Genomic DNA, 26,516 nt, shown 5'->3' on the forward strand with positions numbered 1-26,516 from the left:
TGCAAGTCCCAAACCTGGTAGGACATCAGTTCATAATATTTTTGGGGATATGCTAAACGGCATGTAATGAAAGGACAAGTAAAGACGGCATTTTATCTTATCATTGATCACCGTATAAGGGATTATATAATGAAATGTACGGAAGAAGAAGTATTTAGAGTATTGGGGACTAAGAAGGAGCTAGATGCAACAAAACTGCTCTGCTATATGCCCGCGGTGTATATCAGGCAAAAAATTTAAATGTTTCATATTTGTGGAATAAAATTTGGAGACCTGCATTTTTTTCAAAAGCAATGAGCAGGAATGACTTTGCTGAAATTATGAGGTTTATACAACTTGATAAAAAGAGTGAAAGAAGCCAACGTTTACGAACCAATAAATTTACAATGGTATCTACAGTATGGGGCCAATTTACAGACAATTCACAAAATTGTTATAAACCTAGTGCATACATTACTTTTACATAAAGAATCGCGGGAAAAAAGCCATGCAATAAAACTATCAACAAGTTCAGATTCATTGCTACAAAAAACTTGTCAAGTAAAAAATTGTAAAGGTTACAAAATTACGAAATTTTGTTTAAGATGCGGGAAATATTTATGTAACAAATGTACATTTGATAATAAGATAATTTGTAAAAAATGCAACAAAGTTGAATAAGATATATCTCTATATAAATAAAAGTGTAATTCTATTTAAGTCTATAATTGAAATTAAACAAAAGTAAATTTGGACGAAATTTTATGAAGGTTCATCATTTTACATACATTTAGTTATAAATTAACCATTATCTAAGTTAAATCATAAAAACTATTACTTCTTTATGTATGCAAATGTATAATAATAATAAGTAATAATAAGTAAAAATGTATAATAATAATGTATTGCAAATGTTAGTTTGTTTCTATTGAATTTTAAGATTATCTGTTTAATCAACATTTTTTTACGTAAAAGTATAGGGAGATCCGTACTTGAACAGAATTTATCATGTGAATGATGCTTTTATTTAATTTGTATTATTTGAAATTATGTAATACTATTTAATGTTAAGTTTATGCAGTTACATATACCAAAATACTTGTACCGTTGTGTGTTGTATTTAATTCTGTAGTTGTGTTATCGGTAACTTGTTGCGTATTGGTCGATCCGTGATTAAGCTGTAAATAAAAATTTAAACGATCATTCATTTCGGAAAAAGATAATTGACGAACGAGTTACTATGTATTTGTTAATTATCGAAGTGATTTAATAATGTTTTATTACATCATGAAAGTATTTTAATCCGTGATCGTATAAAGAATGACTTTCAACAGTTTGATAATGGGACGACAAAGGAAAATCTTAATTACGTTCAATTACATTCCTATTCACATTCCTATTCAATGTAATGTCTGTATGTCTTTGTTTTAATATATAATTTTTTCACATTTATGGAGTTTATTGCAAATGGAAAAGTAAAATACCCGAATGTCTTTTAATTTTATTTTAAAGTTAGTATCTTACATTACATTTAAATAACAATAATAACTAGTTAACTTGTAAACCTTAATAATTAGCTTTAATATTCATAATACTTGTTTGATCTTGTTATGTACATCTAAAAGTCGCTCTAACTGAATAGAAGTGCAACGTTTAAAGTCTTTGGTCGTTAGGAAATGCTACTATATCTTATTCCGTCTTATATCTTTAATGTAATTTACGTAAGTAGCATCGCATGGTAATTTCACTGGTGTATAAATTACAATGTGCTCTATGTAGTTAGAAACTCGGTTAGAAAATTGTGTTACAGTTAGTTACAGAGCATAATGCAATTTTAATTTTGATTATCGACGAGGACAAGACATTAGACGGTATAATTTAGTTCATTCCCGTAACGATAATCGAAAATCGGCTTAATTATTAACTGTTAATTAGCTGAGAACCCAAACTTATTAAGCGTATTTGCATTGCGATACGTTTTATTTGTATCGCGATTAATTATGACTCGATCAAGAATTTGGCCACTTAAGCATCAAATTTAAATTCCGGGCATGAATTTTAACTTTAATTTTACTCTTAAAGAAATTTTTGATTTCGAACACACAAATGCATTTGGAATGGTTTAATTTGGTTAAATAACTCGATCACATTGAGTTACGCCTATTCACTCTCTATGTTATTAATTCTATCTTTCTTTACTTCATCGTGTTATTGGTGAGAATAAGATACAGCGTGTTAAAAAATAATGATCTAAAACGTTTGTTTTTAAATATTCTGCATATTTTCTCGAAGCATCACAACGTAGATAAATGCATTATCAAATTCGATTACATTAACTCGACCGTTTCTCTGCATCCATAACATTCACCGGGAGATCACTACCAACTTATTAATTCATGCTCGTCAATTGGAATGTGTCAAACAGAAGGACGGAATCCTCCCGAGTACCGCCACTGCTTAAAATATTGTTAATGTCATTAATGTCACTAGTAATCCATTGTTGAAACATTAATTATATGACAAACAATCACATCGAAATTTCACAACAAACCGGTAATCACGTGCTTGTTGATTCCTAGTTCCTTTTATTTTCTCTCATCCTCCACTTTCTCATCGAAAAATCTCTTGAGCGTGTAATCTTTTGGATTTCATGTTTCTCTTTCCCCTCGACCGTCCACAGATTTATAGCATTACACTCATTTTCTAATTACACAACCAGCATCGGTTGCTGTTTATTTTCATCCATTTTCTTTATTCACTATCAGACGAAGAGGCATTTTCTTGTAACTTATCTTTATGTGCGTCTCCATTACTTGTATACGAGACTTTACTATATCCGTACATTAGCGAATTCCTCCTTCGCAAATACCATTTGACAGCCACGTATAGAATTATCAAGCTGAATACGACGATGTTGATCGAGAACAAAATGGTCATCTGATAAAACCATAGGGTGGAGTGCATCGTCCACGAAAGCTCGCGAAGGATGCATACAGACTCGCCAAGGTTCATAGAAAGCTCGGCATCCTCGTGACAACTGGTGCACTCGGTATTCGAAGATCCTGAACAAGTTAGGCAGGAGTAATGGCAACTGGAGCAGACTGCCTTTGTCTCGTCAGAAATGCCGTAAGTTCCAGTTGGGCACTTGTACACGCAGATCCCATTGTTGTAGTACCAGTTCAGCTTACACTCTGGAAAATTACATAGGGTCTTTGACAATCTTCCATTCTTTGATTCTGTGTATGTGGGATATCTTGTTGAGTGTTGGTTCGTTTTAGTTCTGTGCGTGTGTTCTTACGATATGCCGAATAGCCTCGAAGACGAATGACAATGGTGAATTTATTCATGGTAGGTTTTAATTTACCTTGTAAAACATCTCGATCTTCGTTTTTTCGATTTAAACAAATTTTGATAAATATCTTTTATACAGAAAAAGCATAAAGAGTTAGTAAATTTGGAATAAGCAATTCGTAATCACGTGAACGCTACTTAGTCGATCTGTAAAGTTTTCAAATTATCTTGCAATGTAATTTGAATTTTCAAGTAATGTGCTTACTGAGAGTGAATTTGGAACAGTCTTCGGATAGGAGGTAGGTACGTTTAGAGCATCTTGATAAAGTTAATACCAATGTTGGTAAACCTATGCTCAACGGGAAACAACCGAGAAACCTGAATTACTGTTACAATTAATGGCGATGGAAACCGGAAGCGTATCTGATTCCTTGCAGCTTAGTTTCCCACATATTACCGGAACCTACCTTCTCCGTATTTAATTAATTTCATATCCAAGGCAAACATTTTTCCAACAGAACTGTCATCCATAGGTTGCTCATGGATATTTTGATGTTACTTGTGTGTTATTTTGTGTTCGTGTAGTTCGAGATGTAAGTACTTTAAATGTAGCTCTTATGTTAAGGAAAGTTACGTTAGAAAATTTTTCTACTTAAATATAAATATAGTCTACAACTAAGTACATAAGTATATGTGTGATAAGCGATATTCTATATTATAAATAAATATACATTCACTGTGTATTAGGCCTTGGTGAATTTTATCATAAACGCAGCAAACGATTTTTTTTTTAATTTTTATGTTATGGATACTTGTCACATTTTCTAAAGACAGATATTCAAAGCATATCCGGATTTTACGAATATATTCGCCCAGCCCTAATGTAAATCTATTTTGACATTTATTAAATACATATCACTATTTGCGTTATCTTTTAAAAAAACTAAGCACAGAAGATAAAATTATAAATTATTAATTTTGCCAATCATTATTTAACGTAACTATAAAATAATGTAAGGGTCAGGGTGCATGCTGAAGCATATATTTACTACGACATTTGAACGTCTTCCTTTAAGTTTAACAAGATACCAAATTTGTTTTCTTATGATCGAATGAAAAGAAAATACTTGCAGTTTGTAAATTTTTGAAAAGAAAAAATTACTAGAACACATTGTCGAAAATATTTAAATATAAAGTTCTCGATTCAAATCTGTATCTAGACATATTTCTATACAGATGCGCATTAAAATCTCTCAGAAATAAAAATCTTTGCGTCTTGTTCAACGCTGAGCATAAAATTAATCGCGTTAATATTGAATTCATTAATAATTCAGCAAGCAATAAAGCATAAAGAAAATGTCATTCCCGCAAAGAACAACTAGTTCAAGCACTATACAAGGAGCAAAAAAAAAAAAAGAAAACGGTGGAAAAGCAAAATTATTAATAAGACTTTTAGTGGAAAAAAGAAAGTTTAATGAATCGAAGTGAGTTGAATCCAGGCAAGTTGAATATAGTAAAGTAAGTAACATAATCAAAAGTTGAGAAAGTGTTTATCAAATTGTATATTATTAACACACTAATTCTGATATCTTCCATCAGTCACAAAATTAAATCTCTACACTTAGTAAAAATTTCTATTTCTGAACAAAAAAAGAAACATTGATGATCCGCGTTAATATTGCCTATGATTCGAGATACTTGATTCAAACCAGAACAATAAATTATAACCAGAGGATATAAATAGGAACATTATAGAACGATAGAGAAGTAAGACTCACCGTGCTGGTGAAGCGATCAGGGATAGGTCTTTTTATTTTGATTGGTTGTACGTGTGTGGTTGTGGATGTGGATGTGGTTGGTGATGGTGGTTGGTGATGGTGGTAGTTGGCTGGTCTGAGAAAATCCGCACCGCAACTCGCCCACGGAGAGCCCAAGTACCTAAATACGTTTTCAGAACCTGCTATGGAGTAGAGGGATAAAGCGACACGTGACACTTTAGGACAAATCTTTCTTTTTTAGCTCCGTCGAAGAAAAGAGAATTCAATTTTGATCTCCTGGATAAGCGATCACAATAATCTTTCCACTTTACTCGGATGGTTCTTAGGATTTCTTTTCTCTTTTCTTTTTTTTCTAAGAAAACTCGATTTATCGCGTGCAAATTGCTCCCAAAGTTTTCGTGAAACTTATTTTCTAAACTACGCGCGATCACGAACTCTTTTATCGATTGAATTTTTTAATCTTTTTTTCGATTTTTCAATCATCCTTTAATTTTCCAATTGATATCGTAGAGTCATAAATGGTCATGTTATTATAGAGATACTTTGCCGTTTACGTTACCTATTTGTGGGACGTTAAAAAGTTTATCTGCCAGACAGGATTATCGCAAATATTTGTTCAGTTCGAGGAAAGTGAGCAAAATACAAAACACATGCGAGATATGAGAAAGTAAAGTTGGAAGGATACAAAAGAAAGAGACAGTCGTAGAAATTGAACGCATCATTAGAAATCAACAAAGCGATGCCAGATTTGGAATAAAATTTTTATATGTATAAGTAATCAAGTTTTATGGAAACGTAATATATTGGCATACAAAGTGCGCGTTATGTTGATTGACATATAATTTATCTCAACTGTTTATGCGATAATTGCTGACGATCTTGTTATTAGAAGAAACAAGAAATGAGAAAATTAATTAATGGTCGGATTAAAATTGCATTATTTCAAGAAACACTATATTTTCTTTAGTGTCAGTTATTTTTTTATGAAAATTAGTCTAGGTAATGTGCAACTCGTTAAACATAAATCTATAAACATAGATTATTATCAGAGTTTAGAAATTTTGAATCAGTCAATATGTAGGACGAGACATTAAAAATTGTATACATATATTACACATATTAAGAAAATACCAATGTACCATGTGCTATATATATTATAACATAATGGCGAAACAGTCACTTGTGCAGGAAAATCACATGCAAAATTGTGCAATGGTAAACCCATTTAACAAAACCTTTCACAGAAGCTTTGAAGATTCAGTGACGTACCAAATTTACGAAGTACAGAGTATGGACAAACTTTGTAATGAAATATCTTATTTGGAAAGAAATACTCTAGATACAATCTGACGTTTAATCATCTCTACGACAGTGTAAAATTCGAAAATGAATCTTGCCAATGATGACAAAGAACTGAAAACTTGGAATAATTTATATGCATAGTTTTGTATGTATGTATATACAAGATTTCGTTAACCAGAGCTATTAGGTAATGTTGTTTAACTAGGCGCATTGCTAAATATTTTAATTATTCAAATGCTGGTATTATAGAGACCTTCTCAGAGTTCATGTTAAAGTTCACTGAATTATTCATGAAGTGCAAGCAGAAAACTTTCTGTATACACGAAAGTTAAATTAAAATCTATTTCTCTGTTAACTTTTAACTGATCCACCCTTGTGTAGCGTTTCCCATCTCCTGTGTCTCCGGTACTCTCAAATCTTCCCAGATCCCTTCATTAGCATTTAGTTTTCGGCGAGGTTTATTGCAAGTGGATGTTTAAATCCGTTCTTGATAACGCAATTAGTGGAAACGTTAGTGTACCTTTGGCTAACGTATTTATTAATAATATCTTGAAACGCGTAACCAATAGTTGATTAACAGTACTACGAATTATAAGTAATAAATTAATTTCCAATGGTACACAATTTGAGTTTGCTTTGCTTATAACTAAAAAAAATACATTATTGAATGCAAGAAACCTATGAACATTCGTAATTAAATTTCATTTGAGATTTCACTTTAAGATCTCAAGAAAAGTATAATAGGACATTAAGTAATCCAGTGTAAGGTATTTCATCAAATATTTCGTACGTTTTTCTATTTTATTCTTTTGCGTATGAAATATTCAACGCTAAAGCAAAGAAACAGGTGTTATGTTACAAGTTTTTAGGTATCTTAGCTTTATAATACGATTCGCTTTAGCTATGAACAGTTCTTACAAAAGAATCACTTTTCATGCGACGATAAAATTCAGATCACATAACTACATAAAATTAAACATGCAAACCAATTATAGAGCTTTAGAACGTTGTCCACCATCCACAGAAAAATGGACAGAAGCATGCTTTATCGACACATACCTGTTTTCCCAATAAATAAAGAATCAGATTAGTGATTGCATCCTAGGGTTAATTAAATTATTAACATATCGAAGTAAGCTTTCTTTTTCTTTTCTTTTATAGAAAAATATCACTCGAGATGAATAACGTCTGGTAATATCTTGTTTAGGATATTCTCCTCTTTTAATTCATCCATGATATACAAATTTCAATGTCGCATATAATGATTCATAGTAGTTGCAATTACTTATACAATATATTATGTATACGTGTACATAAATGTACGTGGCAAGCCCTGAACGCCTTTTTCACCGCCGATTCTCTTCCTTCTCGTCGTTTTTTCATTGTATCACATTGCACAAAAAGGGTGTCACGAAGCAGAGCTTCGTTTCCTTTCCCGTCTAGTGACCTTTGATCGTTGTTTTACGGCTGAACAAGACGAACGAACGGGAAAGAAGAAAATGGCACGAGGTTGTGGACAAGTCAGGCAACCTTACATCTCGTTCTTCTTGTCTCAGAACTCTATAACTTAGGATATGTCGCCTTTTCAAGCAAAGATACATTTTACATTACATACAAACATTTACAATAGATACATTAACAATATGGTGGACCAAGCCCACTGCTGGACAGTTCCGAAGATCCGATTTGATAGAAATATTCGTTTAAGGAGTTTCATGGTTGGAAAATTAACCCTTGGACGGTAATGACTTGGTCATCTTTTGACCCAAACTAAGTAAAATTTCATTCTTTAAAATAATTTTCGGAAGACAAGAAGTTATGAATATGAATTCTATTCGAAAAATATATTTATCTATCATATTTTCGTTGCAAATTTACGAAAATTATAAAAGTATACATAAGTATCGCATAACAAAAATTACAAAATCGAATTTCTAGCTATTAATATATCTTTTCTTTTCAATGCCACGATCATTTTGAGATATTAAAAATGCATTTCTTCGATTTTTAAATGATCCAACTATAACCGAGCGAGGGTTAATAAAATAGAATTTCGCGATGGCAGGTTATATCTTTTAACTATAAAGTTTCGAGACACGCACGCACGCACGCACACACGCACATATTTAAAACACGTTGTTAGTATAATTTCTACGAATCAGAAATTAAATACCGATGCGTTGGAATATTTTCTGGGAAAATTGTATCTTTTCGTTAATTAACGAATTAAGTATTTCTCATTTTTTGTAATTCGATTTACGCTAAGAAAGACATTCGTTAAGTACAAAATTACGTTATGGAAGCATTTCGAAAAATGTAATAAATAAGGAAAACATGATTTAGGATATTATTGATTACGATAAGAAAGGTACGAGTAAAATGTAATTTGTCATCCGCGAAGCAAAATGGATCGCGGTTGTACGAAAGAATTTCATTTCTTCATTATTAAGCGAGAAATTACGAAAATTATCATTCCAGAAATAGTATTCAAACGAAGGAAATTTAATCTTCGTAGTAGTAAAAAAAATATTTCACGGTTTAAATTGAAATATGCCTTTCTCAAATGCAAATTATGATACGCATTTATCATTGGCTATGATCGACGTGCGTCGAGATCAGCTTAATATATCCCTTCTATCATGTCGATATCTATTTCGTTCGTTACACGTGAAATATAATTTATTATTGTCATACAAAAACCGCACACGACGATTTAGTAGCATTAAATTTATTCTTACCTCAGATCACGTTGCAAAATACTAAGGATCGATTTTATCAAGCTATTAAGTACTTGAACATGATCACGATGTTAGCACTTTGTTACATTGTAGTATGTTACTTTCGGATCCCTCGAAATTTCTCATTCATACAGTACGAAGTTTTATTAAGGAGGAATATTTACCATGAAACGCGTGATCTTTAATAATATATTACGAAAAATTTATACTATTTTTTCTGTTGTCACTTTACAGCTATCATCATATTCATTCGTGTTTTAGTACTATTGAAAAATTTTTTTAAGGAAAGATGTCTTCTCATAGTTTTCATATATGGTCTTAGTTATTCTGCTTGGTCGAAACTAAGGCCTATATAACTAAGGCTTATAAGAGTAGAATACGCCTCTTAACAAAAAATTTCTGAGCCACTGAAGGTTCGATCTTTGCTTTAAAAGTATGAAATCGGCATAAACGAAAGAATTTCGCGGAATATCGAAAATTCAACTGTCCAGCCGTGTCGTCCGAAGTATTGTACATCTTGGAAGATATTTTTCACACCTGAACGAATCGAAACATCCAAAATCCTACATAGTACTCACGTTTATATCATTCATATCCCTTATACATGACTATCATCAACACCCCTGCACGTTGATTAGAATAATTGACTCTTATTGTAAGAACCCAATATACACGTATAGTCAGGATGTACTTTCGTTTCTTAGGATTCGAACTTGTTGAGTCCACTTAATTTAGTCCACTAATCCTTAAATCATTTATCTCATTTCTGTTGCTATCTTTTTCTTTTATTCTCTTTCCTTTTCTTTTCTTCTTTTTTCTTTTCTTTTCTTTCCTTTTCTTTTTCAGGAAAGTTAGACCTTTTAATCAATTGTTTTAAAGCGTGAAAAATTTTTGGTGAATCCTTATTGCGTTGGAATTTATTTCGATGGGCTAGTATAATTTTCGAGATCAGATCCAAGATTCTTTCACTGGATGCTTTTTCGACTCGAAGTATGTCTTTTTGAGGTTCTCTCGAAAGCAGAAATTTATTCGAGATATTTCATAAAATTCTATGAAATCTTTGGGACGTTACGAAACACATAGCAAACATATATAAAATAGAATTATTGCGTTTTAATTTTGACGATTTTTCATCGATTCGGTCGCCGAAGTTTAGTACATATTCCATTTTGATCGTGATTAACGTATGATTCATGTCGGAGGAACGATAGTCGATGACTTTGTTGTTAAATCATTTCGTGTATGTTTGATTCGTATCGGTATTTCGTCCATTATTGCACGTATATACACAATTATTATACATTAATATATGGGTGTACACACACACACACAACACACGTACACACACGCACACATACATGCACACGATTAAATCTCCATAAATCAAAATTTTTACTCGGATGGTTGTGAAGTATTATAAAACATTGAGTTTGTTATCCACGAAAAGAAATTTACATTACCATGCACGATTTGAAGCGTAAATTGAATTTACAGTGGATTATTGGGAATTTAATGAGCAGCAGATACATACGTAATGGTACAGAGGACTGTTGAAAGTATCGAAAAGATAAAAAATAATTTATTGCAGATACTTAATAATTAATTAATAATCTGATTTATGATTGTCTGGAAGCAATTCTATAATTGTAAGAGAAATGAAATTTTTATAAATAGAATAAAATTATCAATAATCATGTTATTGAAAAATATCTCGTATTTCGTACATTCTTATACTCATTACGTATGGCTCTCTTATCCGAATTATTGCATTGTACTGCGTTGTAATACCTATACAACTGATAAATTAAAAGCTAAATATACATATTCGGAATTGTAGCTCCTATTTTTAAATGATCACGAATGTGTAAACGATTCTGAAGAACAGATTATCTTTCCTAGCTCGTTTCTAAGTACACGCGAACGAAAGCTAAACGAATATATAACGATCTCTTGCAAAAAGCGTCAATTATTAATATATATATTTATATATGTATATGTATGGAAGCGTATTTTGTGGTTTTATTTGTCGCGATTATTTCCACGCGACCCACGACACATCGTTTGTTAATTTCTTCGTACGTGAATTTTCTTTTAGACGAATGCTGTAATAATGTTTTAAACGCTTTGCCTTAGTGTGAGAGTCCAAAGAGAGAATTTCGAGGAACTGTTTGTGCGTCTATGGTAACTATTATATTTGAAAACCTTATGGGAAGAACATGACAAACCTATTTTTGTTGATTTTCTGCATCTTATGTTAATTGAATACAAGAATTGTTTTGATAATATATGAAAACTGAACGAAAAACCTATCACGTTCTTCCTGTGATCTTCTTTTGGTATCGATGAATCGTCATAAGTACAACGTGAAGTGACTGATTCACAGAGTGTGCTTGAGCACAGGCTCGTCGGCTTATCCGGTCAAATCATTCGCTAAAAATTGTCTAACTACGAAACGCATAATAACACGAAACTAGAAATAGAGTAACATTTACACGTCAAACTGGAATTATCATTGCCTTCGTCTCGCCTTCCATCGCTCTTTGTCAAATATATGTTTGATTACTTTCATCAGCATGGAATTCACCAGCGTTTCGCGAGGACAATGATAAATCTGAGACATTTAAACCGTAAATATATCCGCTCGAGAGAGTATTATATTAGGCAGCGCATTCGCCTTGACATCGTTGCGACTTCCAATAATTTTTATATGGTCAAGAAGTTTCGAAAGATCAAAGGTCAAAGCCAAACTGTTAGTTCAAAAGGTATATGATTTGAGAAACGGGACGAATCAAATGAAGTTGATTTAAAATTCCACTCATCGGCCAGCATGTTCATTCCAGTGAACAAACCAAGGTTCTGTTTTTTCTCAATGAAAGTTCACGGTCAACTCATCACCCAATTCGAAAGTTAAAATTGAAAGTAGAACTCTCGAGCACGGATGAAAAGCTTGAATTTAATATGGCTGTACCTTCGCGATGAAAATGATATGTGCTTGATAGCGTATGTACCCGATGGATCGCGCTGGATGCATTTGCGTTAGGTGAAAATGACGATAACAAGTCGTGCATCTCGCGCCGATGTTGTACAGCATCTGGTTACAATGATATGATTCGCAATACAATATAATAACAAATAACAAATAGACGCTACTTCTGCTAAACAGGCGAAAAATGATAACGATCAAAGGGATTGCAGTAATAAGGGGTCAGCACCACTATACATATACTGTATAGGATCTTTTCAATTTTTCAAAAAGAATCGGACCACTCAATCGAATTGCTCAAATTATCAGAAAGTTGACCCTCTTTGCCTGCAATTCTTTCGATCAATGATTAAGCGTTGATAGAGACCTGCCTTCTTTATTATCTACTAAAAAATATATTAACACTAGTTCGATGTAGCTTAAACGAACGAATAAAGGAACCATTGTCGATGTAAGAAAATAAAATAGGAAAATAAAGTGTATTTGAGAAAAAGGATCGAAGAGATTTTGTAAGGATAGGAGTACAAAGAAAATTATGGAAGAATATCGTTTTGTGTTTTCTGATGCGTTATTATTGTTATTCATGAAACTCGTTTCTTTTCTGGGATTCTTTGTGTTATATCGTTAGACCTTCTCGAGTCTGTAAAAGTTGTTTGTTTGTTACGAAACGGTTATTTTATACGACACGATATTTTCTAAGAATCGAGTAAAAATAAATTAATGCTTGCGAGATAGATTTCAAGAGCGTATCTGCGATAAGTAACAAATCTGCATGTAAAACGCGAGATTCGATCACAGACGATAATTGAATGTGACAGAATGTATTCTTGTATCATGCGATTTGTGCGTTTCAAGGTAAACGAAACTGAAAATATTCTTTTACAGCTAATTTTCAATATTACTTCGATTAGGACATATAGGGCGTTCTAATTTTGTCCAGCCAAACTTTTTTTCGGTATAACTTTGAAAGGAAAATTATATCGAATGGAAATTAACAAGTATGATGAATCGTTACAAAAAATTGACGATCGGTTCACTGAAACGGAACAAATTGAAATTAAAATTGAACTTTACAGATCCTTTCCTTATTTGCGTCTGTGGAATACGCTGAAAAGGTTTGGATAGAAAAACGCTGTGCCATAGCGAAGAGAACAAAATAATTTACACATAAATTATTACGACCTAACTTTAATAATAATAGCTATAAAGAAAATATATCGATATTATAGATAAATTTCACTAGATCCATTATTTTGCTAGAATTTAAAGTAACAACGTTAAACTAAGTTATCACGTATTAGAAAGTTAAGATCGATATGTAATAATGAAACTAGACGTATATATTGCCACGATCAAGAGAAAAAGAAATTCGCTTTAGTGCGAGTCGTCCCTCCGTCGTGGAGTTCTCTATTTGATGAAAGACGGGATTGCTGGTATTTACACCATTTGATTCTTTGCGGTTGACCGCTAGCGAAGCCAATTAACGTCAAACTAGGTTATTTTAACTTTTGTCGGGCCTGGCTCTTTTTTTATTTTATTCTCATCGTCTAAGCGGCCATTCAATTCTCTCGTCGAAATATCTTTGTACGTTGCGTATCGTTTGCTTTTCTCGACAGAATTTTTCTCGACAGATTTTTGGATATGTACTTCAATTTTCTCTCTCTTCGGTAACTTTTGACGGAATTCAATAACTGCTGGATCATTATGAAACACGAAGAGAAATAATCGATATCTAAAAAATTAAAATTATTTCAACTTTTCAAAAAAGAAGATATGTCTTGGTTACAAAAGCACATTTTTCTTGGCACCCTATAAATATAATTTAGGATTCTCCAAGAGAAACTCACTTAATCACATCGAATTTTCGAAGAGAAAATTTCTATAGTAACATTTCATAGTTTAGCGAGCAAATATTTTTTCCAAATATATCTTTCGGTTCATTTATATAAACCACTAAAAAGATTGGTAAATTACATTAATCGTTTTATTACTTTCATTACTTTCTAACCGATATTTCTCGTATCTTCATTAACTACATGATACACGTTCCTATGTGTATATGTATTTATGAAATATCGAACTGGTACTGCCAGCGAGTAAAAGGTTCTTATTGCAATCAAGGCAGTGTTTTAATTAAAATTTTCGCCGCTTACTCATGGAAATTAATTTCACGAATTTCGTTATACGACCAGAGCATTGATGATTTTGTATTTATTCTCTCATCTTGGCGGAATCATGATTTCATAAAAATGAAAAGAGCATAAAGAGGTTAGTTTATGAGCATCTGCAAGCAATTAGTGTATTTTGGGACCAAAACTCCGAATTAAACGATCTCTTCTGTCTTGATTAGTGATGAAACCACTTCAATGAGAAAGGACCCATTCTGATGTTAGCTCGTCTTGTGAAACGTTTGCAAGCTTGAAACCAAGAGATTACGTTCAAGGGGCATAAATGATGTCCCTTGTCAACGGTAGGGTAACTCCAGTTCCATGCAGTTAACAAAATATTTGGAACAGTCTCTGTACATTGTGGATTACTCTCCTAATACATCAAGGATGATTTTCCATGATGACAGCCCTTTTGCCATTTTAATTTTCACGCGTTATATTTGATCAAACAAGAACGCTATTCTTGATATCATTCAGAATATTAAAGATTGTAGAATATTAAAGAATATTAAACATTTTAGAATACAAATTCGGTCGAAAGATTGATTTGAAAATACACAATAGTATATTTTTAAACATTCCGCAGCCTTTTCTTCTTGTACAATCTCAACAAACAATCTTTTGTTTCCATTTTCATTTATTTAATGCAGAGAATCGAATCATCGATCGTTACACAAACATCGATGGAATGTAATAAATAGTTTTTCTTTTCTCGAGTGAACAAATTATAGTACATAAAACGATCATAGGCTATATTTTTCTTCCCATGTTTTCCGTCCGAATCAGTTTTGATAATCTTCTAGAAAAAGTTTTGTTATTCGATGAATTATTCGTAATTAAATTTTCTCTTTAGCATTATTCATAGAAACATATTGCATATTGGATAATTACTTTGTCAAGTAATTTGTTAAATATCAGTCCTCGTCTCGACGAACTTTTTAATCACTATTCAACCGTTTCGATATTCCGAGATGTTTGATAAATATCTTCGAATTTTCCATGAAATCTAGACTTCAATGTTTACGTTGTCAGAAATAAATTGTTGTTACCTCGTGTAACTGATGTCTGATAATTCACGTTGTTCAACGGCGAAATGTTTTCGCAACGTGTAATCCCTAATCGCAGTATACATTAGTTTTACAAAATATCAGTGAAAGTCTGCGAAAATACTGTTAAAGGCAATTTACACTGACACGATGGTAATATTGAATAAATTCTACGAATGACTTTAAAAGCCTGCTACTATCACGTGACATTCATAGTACAGATTATCGTCCGGATTTAACGAAGGCAAATTCAATTTATAACAAATTTATAATTACTTTCACAATAAAATCGTTGCAGAACATATATCTGTCGTTCGAGTAATTAGAAGTACTAGACCTATATAGTTACCGATAGATCTTTGAGAGTTCCGCGAAATTGTAGATATTTAGCGAAGTAACATGTAGTGCTCCGTTTAGAATCGAAACTGGGAGGGAAAGGGGAGGGAGAGAGAGAGAGAGAGAGAGAGAGAGAGAGAGAGAGAGAGAAAGAGAGAAGAAAGGATTTCGCTGTTACATAAATATGTACTTTACAGGTCAGCATCTAGTCTTATGTATCTTCTTCTCGGCTGTTTGCATCAGCCGGTCGTAAACGCTCTGTTACCTTTTTGTTTCCAGCAGTGTTGATAGCCCCAGCTGCTGTTCCCCTCTCTTTAGGTAAGCAAAGTTGCAGAGACAGACAGGGAGAGAATTCGACAGAAAAGAAAATGGAGCAAAGGGACAGAAGGAAAGAGCAAGATAAAAGTAAAATGTTTGGAAAAAAGCGGAGAGGTGGAAAGGAAAGAGATGAAAAAGATGCGAAGAGAAACTCTTTGGAACACGTTTGGTCGTTTCATCGATCGATATACTCAAAGAAACTATTGTTGTTAGGCAGACATCGCTAGCATTACCAAATGATTAAACTATATTTCCCTGTTCTCCCTTTTCGAATTTTCCTGGCAAATTTTGCTCGCCTGTGCGCACCACACTTCAACTTATCAAACGATTAATATTTTCTACGCACAGTCGTCGTTCGAGCGTTTAACATTCACTATTTCTTAGTTTTAGGCTGGTTTACTAGAAGATTGATGTATACAAATCTTTGCTCTTTGAATTGAAACTAAGCGAGTCCAAATTTGTGAAGGGCAATGTACGTTCGTAACAGTTGGATATTAATCGCGTACGAATCGAATCTGAAAATTTAAATAGCTAGATTATTTCCATCGAATGTTTGCGATAAACGGATTATGCAGTCGAGTAGATTCTAATGATTAATTGGCTGTTTAGGAAATCGAGTGGGAACGATTCTGCGGGATGTGATTTTATCGATGAAGATAGACTAACGCGATGGTTACGCGAGGTAATTTCGTCAGGATCTGTCTGCGTGAAGTATCGAGTCGAACTTCACTGCATGGACGCGATCTATCGATGTTGCATCTCTGTAGTGGCAGTTTCGCGAATTGGTTGTTTTTGCATTACGTAGAAAAGTGTCATCGGATGTTTCTGAACAATGTGGAACGTCATATCGAACGTGGTTATTTTTTTGCTGAAAGGAAATAATTTTATTTTCAATCGCACTCAGAGAAAATCGAGATCGATCTCGGTGGATAGATCCTTCGTTAAAATTCATGCTGGTAAAAGCGTAACTCCGTGTTCTTTTGAAAATAGTGGCTAAAATAGTAGTTAATGGAATAGAGAAATATCAGAAAAAAGAAACTTTGGTATTTCTAAAGCTAACCTTCTTCAAGAGTAACGGTCGGAACTGAACAGTCATCGAAAAATAGCAGAGTTTACTTTTTCCCGCGTAGTTCGATCAAAAATGATTATCGAAGCGTATCGCTTTCAGAGAATATATATGACCGATCGAATATCCATTTTAAATAATTCATCGGTATGAAAAATCAAGAGGCCGCTGCATATTCAAAAGAATCGAGTTATAAATGTTCCAATTCGACGAGGTCCCGATCGTCAAATCGATTTTCTCATATGCTCGATCCGCCAGCTATCGCTCAATTACAGTCCGAACTCTTCCCTATCGAAAGAGATTGTTGTTTAGAGCTTCTCTTGTACGTGCAGACAAAACTCTTTCTACACGCATACTCTTCTTACACGATGATGGAAATTCTCATACACGACACTTAATTGGACTAAATCCTAACCCTAGAACGATATACGTTAGTGAGCGAATTGGGCGTCCACTCGAGAAATCATGGTGGACAAGGCCCGTAGGACATTTTAAGCTCGATGTTCGGCACATCATTAGAGTTCTTTCTCCGGACGGGCAGAAAAAAGCGTCTAGGAGAAAGCGGAGTTGACACGACGATCGACAATGTTTTATCATCGAACGACGATCATCTTCGACTCATGTGGTTAGGGAAATCACAAACACACAACATTGTTCGGGCGAATCGCGAGCGTCGACACTTGGCTCGAGCTCTCGTTTTCTCATTTCAAACTGTGAACCGAGAGGGCAACACGTCGATGTAAGGATATTATCATGAGCACCATGGAAACCCTGACGACCTGTCAATCGCTAAGCTCTCGCCGAAAGTAGCCATTTTTACGCGCGACAATGTCGTCGTCGTTGAGAATGAACCCGAGGTGTTGTCAGCCACCTCGAGATCACTTTCGTTCCGAACACCCAACGAATCCTGCCAACTGGTTGCCAGGTTCCCCCAGCTGACTCCGGCGAATAGGTAGGCTAGAACGAGTAGAATGAGGCACCCACCTAGGCACCTGCCACTTCCAGGATCGATGCTACTGCAACCGCTGGTCTGGTTTTCGGTCGTCGGTCTTTGTACTTCCTGATGGGACACACATTCTACCTGCTGGCTACCTGTCCATGGATCGGTCACCACAACGTTATGCCTTGCACCTATTGCCGAGTTGTCCACACTCACATCCTGATGATTCACAGAGGATAGTGGTTTGTCCTTATCCAGGTCGTCATCCAACTCCAACGACGTCTCCGTGCCGTAGAAGATTAGCTTGAATTCTTCGAGGGTGTCTGAAATGTTGTGGTATACCGTTAGATTCCGTTTCGTGAGATCGCAAGTACAGAGTCGCAGGGAAATCGTAAAATGGACACATATGGGCATGCTGAAACTCAAAATGTCAAAAATTGACAAAATACCTCAAAATACCAATAGTGATATGAAAATATAAAAATACTTAAAAATATATGTATTTCGTTCAATCGCGTGTGGTATATTACATCGTGATAAGTGTAATGGTAGTGCTAATTATTCTTAACTGCGTTATTTAGGACTCAGAACCTCAATCTGTGTGCCACGATCCTTAAAGAAGTTGTAGAAATGCTTGCTAGCAAATTTTGTATAAAATTTCATCATAAAGACATTTACCATCGTTAGGAAATAAATATTTTGAAACATCTTGTCCTAGAATATTTCTCTCTCCTACTAGAAAATGTTTATGTTAAAGCTCTTTTAGTGCGAATAGGGTAGAGTGCATGCTATTCGATTCTTACAATATAGATTCGTAATTCGAAAAGGGTCGCGAAATTTTGGCTCCGAAAATATAAAAATTCTTATACGGCTTGTCTTTTTGGTAATGATAACGAATTAGAAAAAAGGTATAGATAAATTATATTTTAAACATGCTGCTATCAAAAAGCGTACTTATTATATTTTGACCATAATATCTTAAGCATCATGTAGAGCGAATTTTCGAACGATAAATATGTGATTTGGAAAAATAAACAGGATCGTGTTTGAGTAAAGAAGAAGGACTTAAAGAAACTTAAAACAATGTTGTTTCAAACTTAATGGTACGTGGAAATTATTCAATGTATTGATCTTTTTTGTCTTGTACTGTATGGTGTAATAGCTCCACGCGGAAAATACTTTTGAATACGTATTTCATAAAGGGTTTCATGAAAAGAGATTCCAATTAAAATTTAATTTCCGGTGTTACAGGGATTCTAATTTCAATTTTCTCCCCAGACACGCAGCGTAGAAAATAAAAGCATATTGAGCTCTATAGCTTCTCTTTTAGTATCTTTTTGTAAGTCGATTTTCAAACAAATCGAGTAATATTTTCATTGAAATGCTATTTCAATTTTTCTTCGCAATGAAGTAATTCAATAAAGAAAATGTCATTAATTAAGAAGGATTAATGTCCTTCCGAATCATATATCTTCTCAACGTGATATATTTGTGTTTTGTTTATCTATCTTGACAAATTCGGAAGAATGATAAATTATCGAAAATAATTTGCGGCAATTTTAAGTTTTAATTATTACCTTGGTATATTTTCACGAGAAGTGACAGGATATTAATGATGCAAGATATTTAATAATTACAAACAACAGTTAAAAGAATATTATACGTTATAACTTGGACTAAAATTTTCACTCGGATACTTTAATTTGTCATTTTATCTCGCAAATTGTACATTTTAATGGGTTTTCCTTGATCAAATATTTATTTGTTGACAATATTCCCAGCAAATAATTCCATTTATAAGGTCTAGATTTCTTCTCATTTTCATTATCAGTATTTTATGCTCATATTGAAATAATTATACATTCAAATAATGTATATGTGTATATGAAAAAGATTTAATTGGTAGAAGTGCAAATAGAACTATTGTGGATTCGCGATGCTCGGAAGAGTCTTCCGCGTTTTCTTAATGTCACTACGGTCTAACGATAGATAGGTACTTCTATTTGACGTGACACGAGTGCACTTTGCATTATCCAACGCATACACACATACACACAAGCGCGAATCTGCGCGAGGATCATTCGCGTGAATCATGTTTCATACAGTAGATGTTTGATGTATTCGATGCAAGTGTCTCGAGGTGTGGTCTTGGAAAAATGATGGCAGTGAAATGAGTAAAGTGAAGAAGGTGTCAATGTCGTTGGCGCCAGGAAACTAATAAAGCGTTACGATGCTGCTTAAGGAATTTTATTCTTACTTTCAAGAACAGGAACAGGAAGTGGATTAAAATGAAGTAAATTCGGGCGATAAGAGAAATATTAATAACGGAACCCGTATTTATTATTGTACTAATGCAATTTTGTATAAATGTCTATAACGTGATTTCTTATGTAAATATAAACCAAAAACTAAACCCGAATTTCCGAACGTTTACATATTTGTTGGTTTTCCTTTCTTTTTATAATTTTTTGCCTATCGATGGTAGTAAAAATTTTGTTAGAATGATAAACAATGGGCCTCGAGTATCCGAGTATCCGATGAAATGCCAACGAATGTAACTTGTATGTAACAAAATGTAACAAAATGAAAATGTTAAAGGCCAAAGGGGTTAGAGGCCCATAAGTGGATATAATATTGCTGCTATAAAAGATCAATATGATCTGAAGACATGGTTCTTATTTCTGTATATTGATGTTTACACGATTTACGTGAACATTATCTGTATAAAAGTAAATTTTTGAAATATCGAGAATCGAGTAATAAAGTTTTTAATAGCTTTTCCCATTATAAATGGCGTACCATGTTTGTTATTTAAAAAAATAGTGATAAATAATTAATAATTGAATAATCGTTTTAACATAGTTAACAATATTTATGTACTATGCAATCTGCATACTTCTAAGCATACTTCTACTAAACACACATTTTCATGCATGCAAGCGAACGGCTTAGTTCAATAGCTTTAACAACTTTGTAATTGTAATACTCATTGAAAGGCTAAATTTTCATCTAAAATTTACGGAAAATAAAGTTTCATTCAACGATACTTAAGAAGAAACGTAAGAGTACATGCAGCAAAATTAGTTAAACATTTTTATTATGAAATTAACATAAAAAGATGTTAGCGAATAACAATTTAACGAATACAGAAACTATATCAAAGAATGCAAACTGAAACGCTATTCGATAATTGGAGAGTTCACATAGTAAAACCGATGTAAGTACCATTTTCTTTGATTATCTGTTTTATGCTATAAAAAGATATCTTAGAAACATTGAAAGATATGGATTTTTATACAATAAAAGGGAATACATGAAAATAAGGAATAAATGAAAAGTACCGCTGGAAATACTTAAAAATTATCTCAAAGAATACACAGATACAAGTTATAAGGGGACACATAGCATATGAACAAAATGAACAATAATTACACCGAAGTGCGCTTGCAATAATATAGGAACAGTGAGGATAAGAGACAAAAAACTAAATCATATAAAAGTTCACTGAATTCTGTAATTTTTCACATGGATGCACTTCTATTTTACACAATTTGACTACTTTGGCGAGATGCGACAAAAGAAACTGCACGCAACGTGCATCCGTGGATGGTGCATGCACCTTAGACATAGTTCTCAAATTTTTGTATCATCAATTTTGACACTAAAAGTGTTTTCCCAAGCAAATGATCTCGAAAGGGAATCGTTACCCTAGTAGAGTTTTAATTCATTCTAAACCATTCACGGATTGCTCGTTACGTTAACGTAGGCCTACGTCAACTAAAGAAGAATACCCTTGTCTAAGTTCTTCGAATCGAACTGTTCGTCCTGAAGCAATTCCAGACCCTTATCCCTGGTTGCGTGCTGTTGGCCAGCTCCTCTAACTCCAGCGTAGACGGGATAGAGTGGATAGAGCTGTTGAATTTTAGGATATTGCTGGAAGATGGCTGGCACGTTGTTGATAACAGGTTTCGCTGGTGGCTCCAAGAGAATAAGGCCTCTTTGAAGGGACGAGGCCGTCGCTATGTCGACGATTTTTTGTCTGCTGGTCACTTTGGTGGTTAGAATCGTGGTAGATGGACTGGTCTGGGTGACCGTGATAGTGATTGGACTAGGCGTGCTTCTTCCTCTGGGTCTGGACGTGATTAAACGAATCTCCCCGGCGACGTTAGGTCCCCTGGCTACTGTCAACCCTCTTAACGTTTGCACGGTGGGCTTTGGCGTAGGTTTATTGGCTGATTTGCCATTTTTGTGCTGACCACGCGCTTTGCTCTTTCTCTGAGATTGTATCTGCGCATTGACCACATACGGCGGACTAAGGCTTCCGGATTTCTCCGACTTATGTTGAGTCTGCTTGATCTTCGAGCTCATCAGGGAGTTTTGTGCCTTCGAGAACACAGTTTCCCGTGGTTTAACGAAAGGTCTTCTCGGTATGTTCATCCCGGCAGGATTGTACAACGCGTATTCCGTGCGATCGGGCAGCGTTGACGTTCCGTAGAAGATCAACGCCCATTCGTGGAGCGTTGCACGACCTGATGAATGGTTGGTCGTCGGAACAGGATGCAGCACGAAATTCCAAATGATGATTATAGTTTCAGTGATAAAATCAAATAAAAGGTAATAAATTATACGGTAAGAAAGATAGGAGCTATTAAATTCTTTTTAAATTCTTTTGATCATTTATACACTATCTTTGTAGAATCTTTTCGCATCCTAACCTGAAATAGTTGATTACTTATTTATTATACGATAATTTTCGATTATTCATCAAAAACGAAACGTTTCGTCTATATAGATCCACCTTTCTTCGAACGATTCAGAAGCAGGTGATGCAAGTAATCCTACGGGAGAATATTGTACAGTCGAGCTTATCAGTGGTTGGGGATTAGAAAATCATTGACGACCAACAGGTGCAATTCCGAGGCCGGCACAATATTGTTGTTGGTCGACGACGACGATGCTGAAGCGGATCTCGCTAGCAATGTACAAGGACTCAACGCAAACGCGACGTGTAATGGTTTGAATACCTGTACTTGGAATGTATCCTGCATATTACGTGGCATAATAGAGCAAGGTTCTATCTTGCGCATGGATACATCAGACTACAAGACTGTATGGGATTACAAGCTCGCGTTAACTCAAACTTTATGCACATATCGGCTTTAACGGGCTTCTAGCTTCAAGTGGTTCTGACGATTTCACCCTTGCACAAGGTCAACTTCCCCTAGTAGTTCATGAGATCCATTGCTGGTGAATGCCACCGCGAGGGAACACGCTTCGAACTGGAAATTACGCCCTTGGGAGATAATGCAGCAGCTTACGTGGTCCCACGTGCATGGTTTACGAGAAATTCCCTTTACGTCTTCCAAGATCAGATGATAAGATAGCAGCTGGATGTTACTGCATACGCCAGGCGTTAGAATCTACGGATCTGGTCATGTAACCCTATCAACCTACATCGCGTTTCACGGTTAATTTTATAATTTCAAGTGAAACGAATCGTTGTCCTATTATGAGAATATATACCGAAGATCGTACTTGTAATTGTTTTTCAATCCTTTCGGTACTGTTGATCCTTTAAGGTAAGGAGTTTTTAACACGTTTAGGATGACAACAAAACCCAAGAAACGCTCATCTTGTGTTAGTTCGTATCGTTATTTTATACATTTTGCTTTTGGTGGCCCAGTAATGATGTTACACTGTCAGATAAGGGTATCCCCTGATGACCCATAGAAAAGTCATGCCATTCTAAACATGTTAAAAGTGATGTGGTATGTTTAACGTATTTATCTACCTTGGTACTGGACTCTCGAAGATTTCAAAACTTTTGATACCTACTCAGCAGTTTCATCCTATCGCGTTACTTTAATGATGACGGCGATGATGTGCAAAACACCTCGGCCGTGAATATATCTGATATAGAGAGGGTGTTTAGAAAATAAAGTTTAGACAAATGGATGTGAGAAACAGATGAAACCGACCACTGGGTAGAGTAAATGTATTTTGGAAACACAACGAATCGTTATTAATATTAGAAAATCGAGAATATAAATTACGATTTATTATTTCGTAAGATCGTAATTTGTAATTGGTCTTTGCGAAAAACGTAACAGGATATAAGCTCTTGAAAAATTTCTGATCCGAACGAGGTTACATTCGATGTATCTGGAAATGTATGCGATGAAAGGAAGGAACAAAAAGCCGGATACAATGGACTTACCTTGGTATCGACCCTCATTGTGGATTTCAAGCTTCCACGTGCCGTGTGGCCTTTCTCCCCAAGTGTGAACCGACATAAATGGCCATTGATTGAAACCAGCCTTTGAGATGTCGTGAGGCCTTTTCGCAAGGAGAGTACTCTTTGTACCTTGCGGAGATGTTAGCTGTATTTGAAGATCTCCTCTCCTCGAGGCCATCAGTGAAACCTTTGCCTAGAAAAAATGTATCGTACGAATATTTATAACGATCAACAATTTATCTAATCGTTCCAGCAATGATTTTATTGTCACATAAATATTCAATAATTTTAAATGTATATATTCTTTTTGAAACTTTGTGAATGAAGTGTGGTACGCGCGCATAGAAAAATTTAGAGTAATTTCACGTCTAAACGTGATTGAAAGCATTCCAGAGGAAAACTATTAATTAACACTCTATTTATGTGAGTGACACAGTACTTACCTGCACGTGCTCGAGAAAATTAACGCCGCTACACTCCTTGACGTGCAATTCCAGAGTTAGCTGGCTCTTTGGTGGTATTGGCCTGTGCGTACATATGAAATTTAGGTCAGCTGTAGAAACGAAGACAGGGAATTCCACAACCTTATTTTTCCTTTCTTTTAAATTCTCATTTCGTCGACTAGGTTAAGAAAAATAATCATACACCTTATTTTTATCGTCGATAAAATTCGTTTTCATTTCGACAGCGAATGGTCTTTGGAATCGTCTGTATTAAATCGGGTGCACGTGTTGCAGAAGCTATTTCCTGGGATCAGTTTATCGTTATCACGGTAACGCAAAGCGAACAATACGTGGCAGAAATAGTGATGAATCGAATTGCACCGTCACGTCTCAAATAGTCATTTATTTCACAAAAGTACTGGCTTCTAAATTGTATTTGATATTTTTCGGTGACTTAACTTTCAGTAAATCGTCTTTTTATTGAAGAAAGAAGGTATAATCTCGAAAGGAAATTACGTTTCTCCCTTCCGTTGGATTTTGCAAATTTTTCTAAGAAAACTCATTCGAACGTTTCAAATAGTCGTAATGCATAAAATAGCTAACCTGCCCATATGTGGTGCTGAAACCTCGCATTTGTGTTGTTCCGGTACCGTTCGCCATCTTCTGGCCAAGCGAACCATGGCAGCGGCATCCATCAGCCCATAGCCAAAACTATGACTCACTAAACAAAGATTGGACAAATTTTTAAATTAGACTATAATGCGTACTTTATACTTATATTTTTTCAAATAGTTACCGTTTCTTCCAACTCCGTTAGTTACCCAATCTATTGCTTTAAGATTGGCAGGTTTCGCTGTTCTGACGACAATGTGTTGCATATCCCTCCAAGTTAGCTCTTTGTTTGCCTCGAGAGCGAGAGCGCAGATACCAGCAGCTAAGGGAGCCGATGCAGACGTGCCCGTATGACTGCTCGTGCATAAATGATGCAGATCAGTGGTCACTACTTGTTTCTCTCCCGATGAGCCGGAACTGTAGGTGGTAGCGAGAGTGGAGGAACAGGCTTCGCTGTACCAAGGCACATGACCATATTCTGTAGCGCTGCTGATGGACAACGTCCAGATGCTGTTCGTATAACCATCGCAGTTGCAGTTGTCGTGATCCCTGCCGCCGTTTCCTGACGCCCAGACGAAAATTGACCCTTTACCGTTGCGACCCTGACGATCAAAGCGACGAATTTAGCGAGGCGTCACCAGCCGTCTGGTCAAAGAGCCTTTCATACGCTGTGAAAGGTTCAATTGATCGTTTCATCTTAAGAAAACGCTTTTAGTCTTCGATTTTCCTCGATAACGAACTTACGCGTAATCGTTTTTACCAATCGAATCGCTTTTTTATATCTAATCGTTCTGAATAAATGGATAACTGAAGATGAGTTCTTTGAGTGAAACACACGAAGGAGAAATTTATCTATAGGTTTTTTTTAACTGTTTATTTGAATGTAAAATATATCCACGTGTATACTATGCCTATACAGATTTCAAAGCGAAACGTACAACGTATAATTTTATTGTAAATCGATAACATATGTCCTTCTTAACGAGGAAATATTAATACGAGGACAAATTCCAATGCTCCTTTTAGTTAGATATCAAGTTTGCACCACTTCCGATATCACTACAGTTATGACCATCAAAGGGCCATCCTTGAAATTATTGGATTAGTTATGGCGGTATGTTAAACGCAACTTCGATACACTATATGCTCTCATTATTAATACACAGTACATACATACCTGATGACCTCCTTTAACGTAGTTACAGTCAGTATACTAGTACGAAATGCACTTTGATTTCGTGATATTTTTCCTTTAGAGATAATTTTTTATTGTTGTCAGAA

At 34.8% G+C, this 26,516-nt stretch overlaps 1 protein-coding gene across 4 annotated transcripts in view; it reads right to left on the reverse strand.

The window, feature by feature from the left end:
- Positions 1-939: 939 nt before the first annotated feature.
- Positions 940-26,516, reverse strand: part of LOC117165016 (furin-like protease 1) — a 227,450-nt gene continuing 201,873 nt past the window's right edge. For 2 of the 4 annotated variants that reach the window (XM_076623528.1, XM_033348464.2), the window contains 7 exons: positions 25,420-25,837; positions 25,227-25,344; positions 24,624-24,705; positions 24,163-24,373; positions 21,737-22,474; positions 17,990-18,268; positions 1,469-3,170 (listed from right to left, as the gene is read on the reverse strand). In XM_076623528.1, the coding sequence (XP_076479643.1) occupies positions 2,731-3,170; positions 17,990-18,268; positions 21,737-22,474; positions 24,163-24,373; positions 24,624-24,705; positions 25,227-25,344; positions 25,420-25,837 (2,286 nt within the window). In that variant the 3' untranslated portion in view covers positions 1,469-2,730. Of the gene's footprint in view, positions 1,158-1,468; positions 3,171-17,989; positions 18,269-21,736; positions 22,475-24,162; positions 24,374-24,623; positions 24,706-25,226; positions 25,345-25,419; positions 25,838-26,516 lie in introns of those variants that run through there. The other 2 variants (XM_033348465.2, XM_033348466.2) reach the window with 2 other exon arrangements.

The sequence above is a fragment of the Bombus vancouverensis genome, chromosome 12, assembly GCF_051014615.1.
Source record: "Bombus vancouverensis nearcticus chromosome 12, iyBomVanc1_principal, whole genome shotgun sequence".
Lineage (NCBI taxonomy): Eukaryota > Metazoa > Arthropoda > Insecta > Hymenoptera > Apidae > Bombus > Bombus vancouverensis.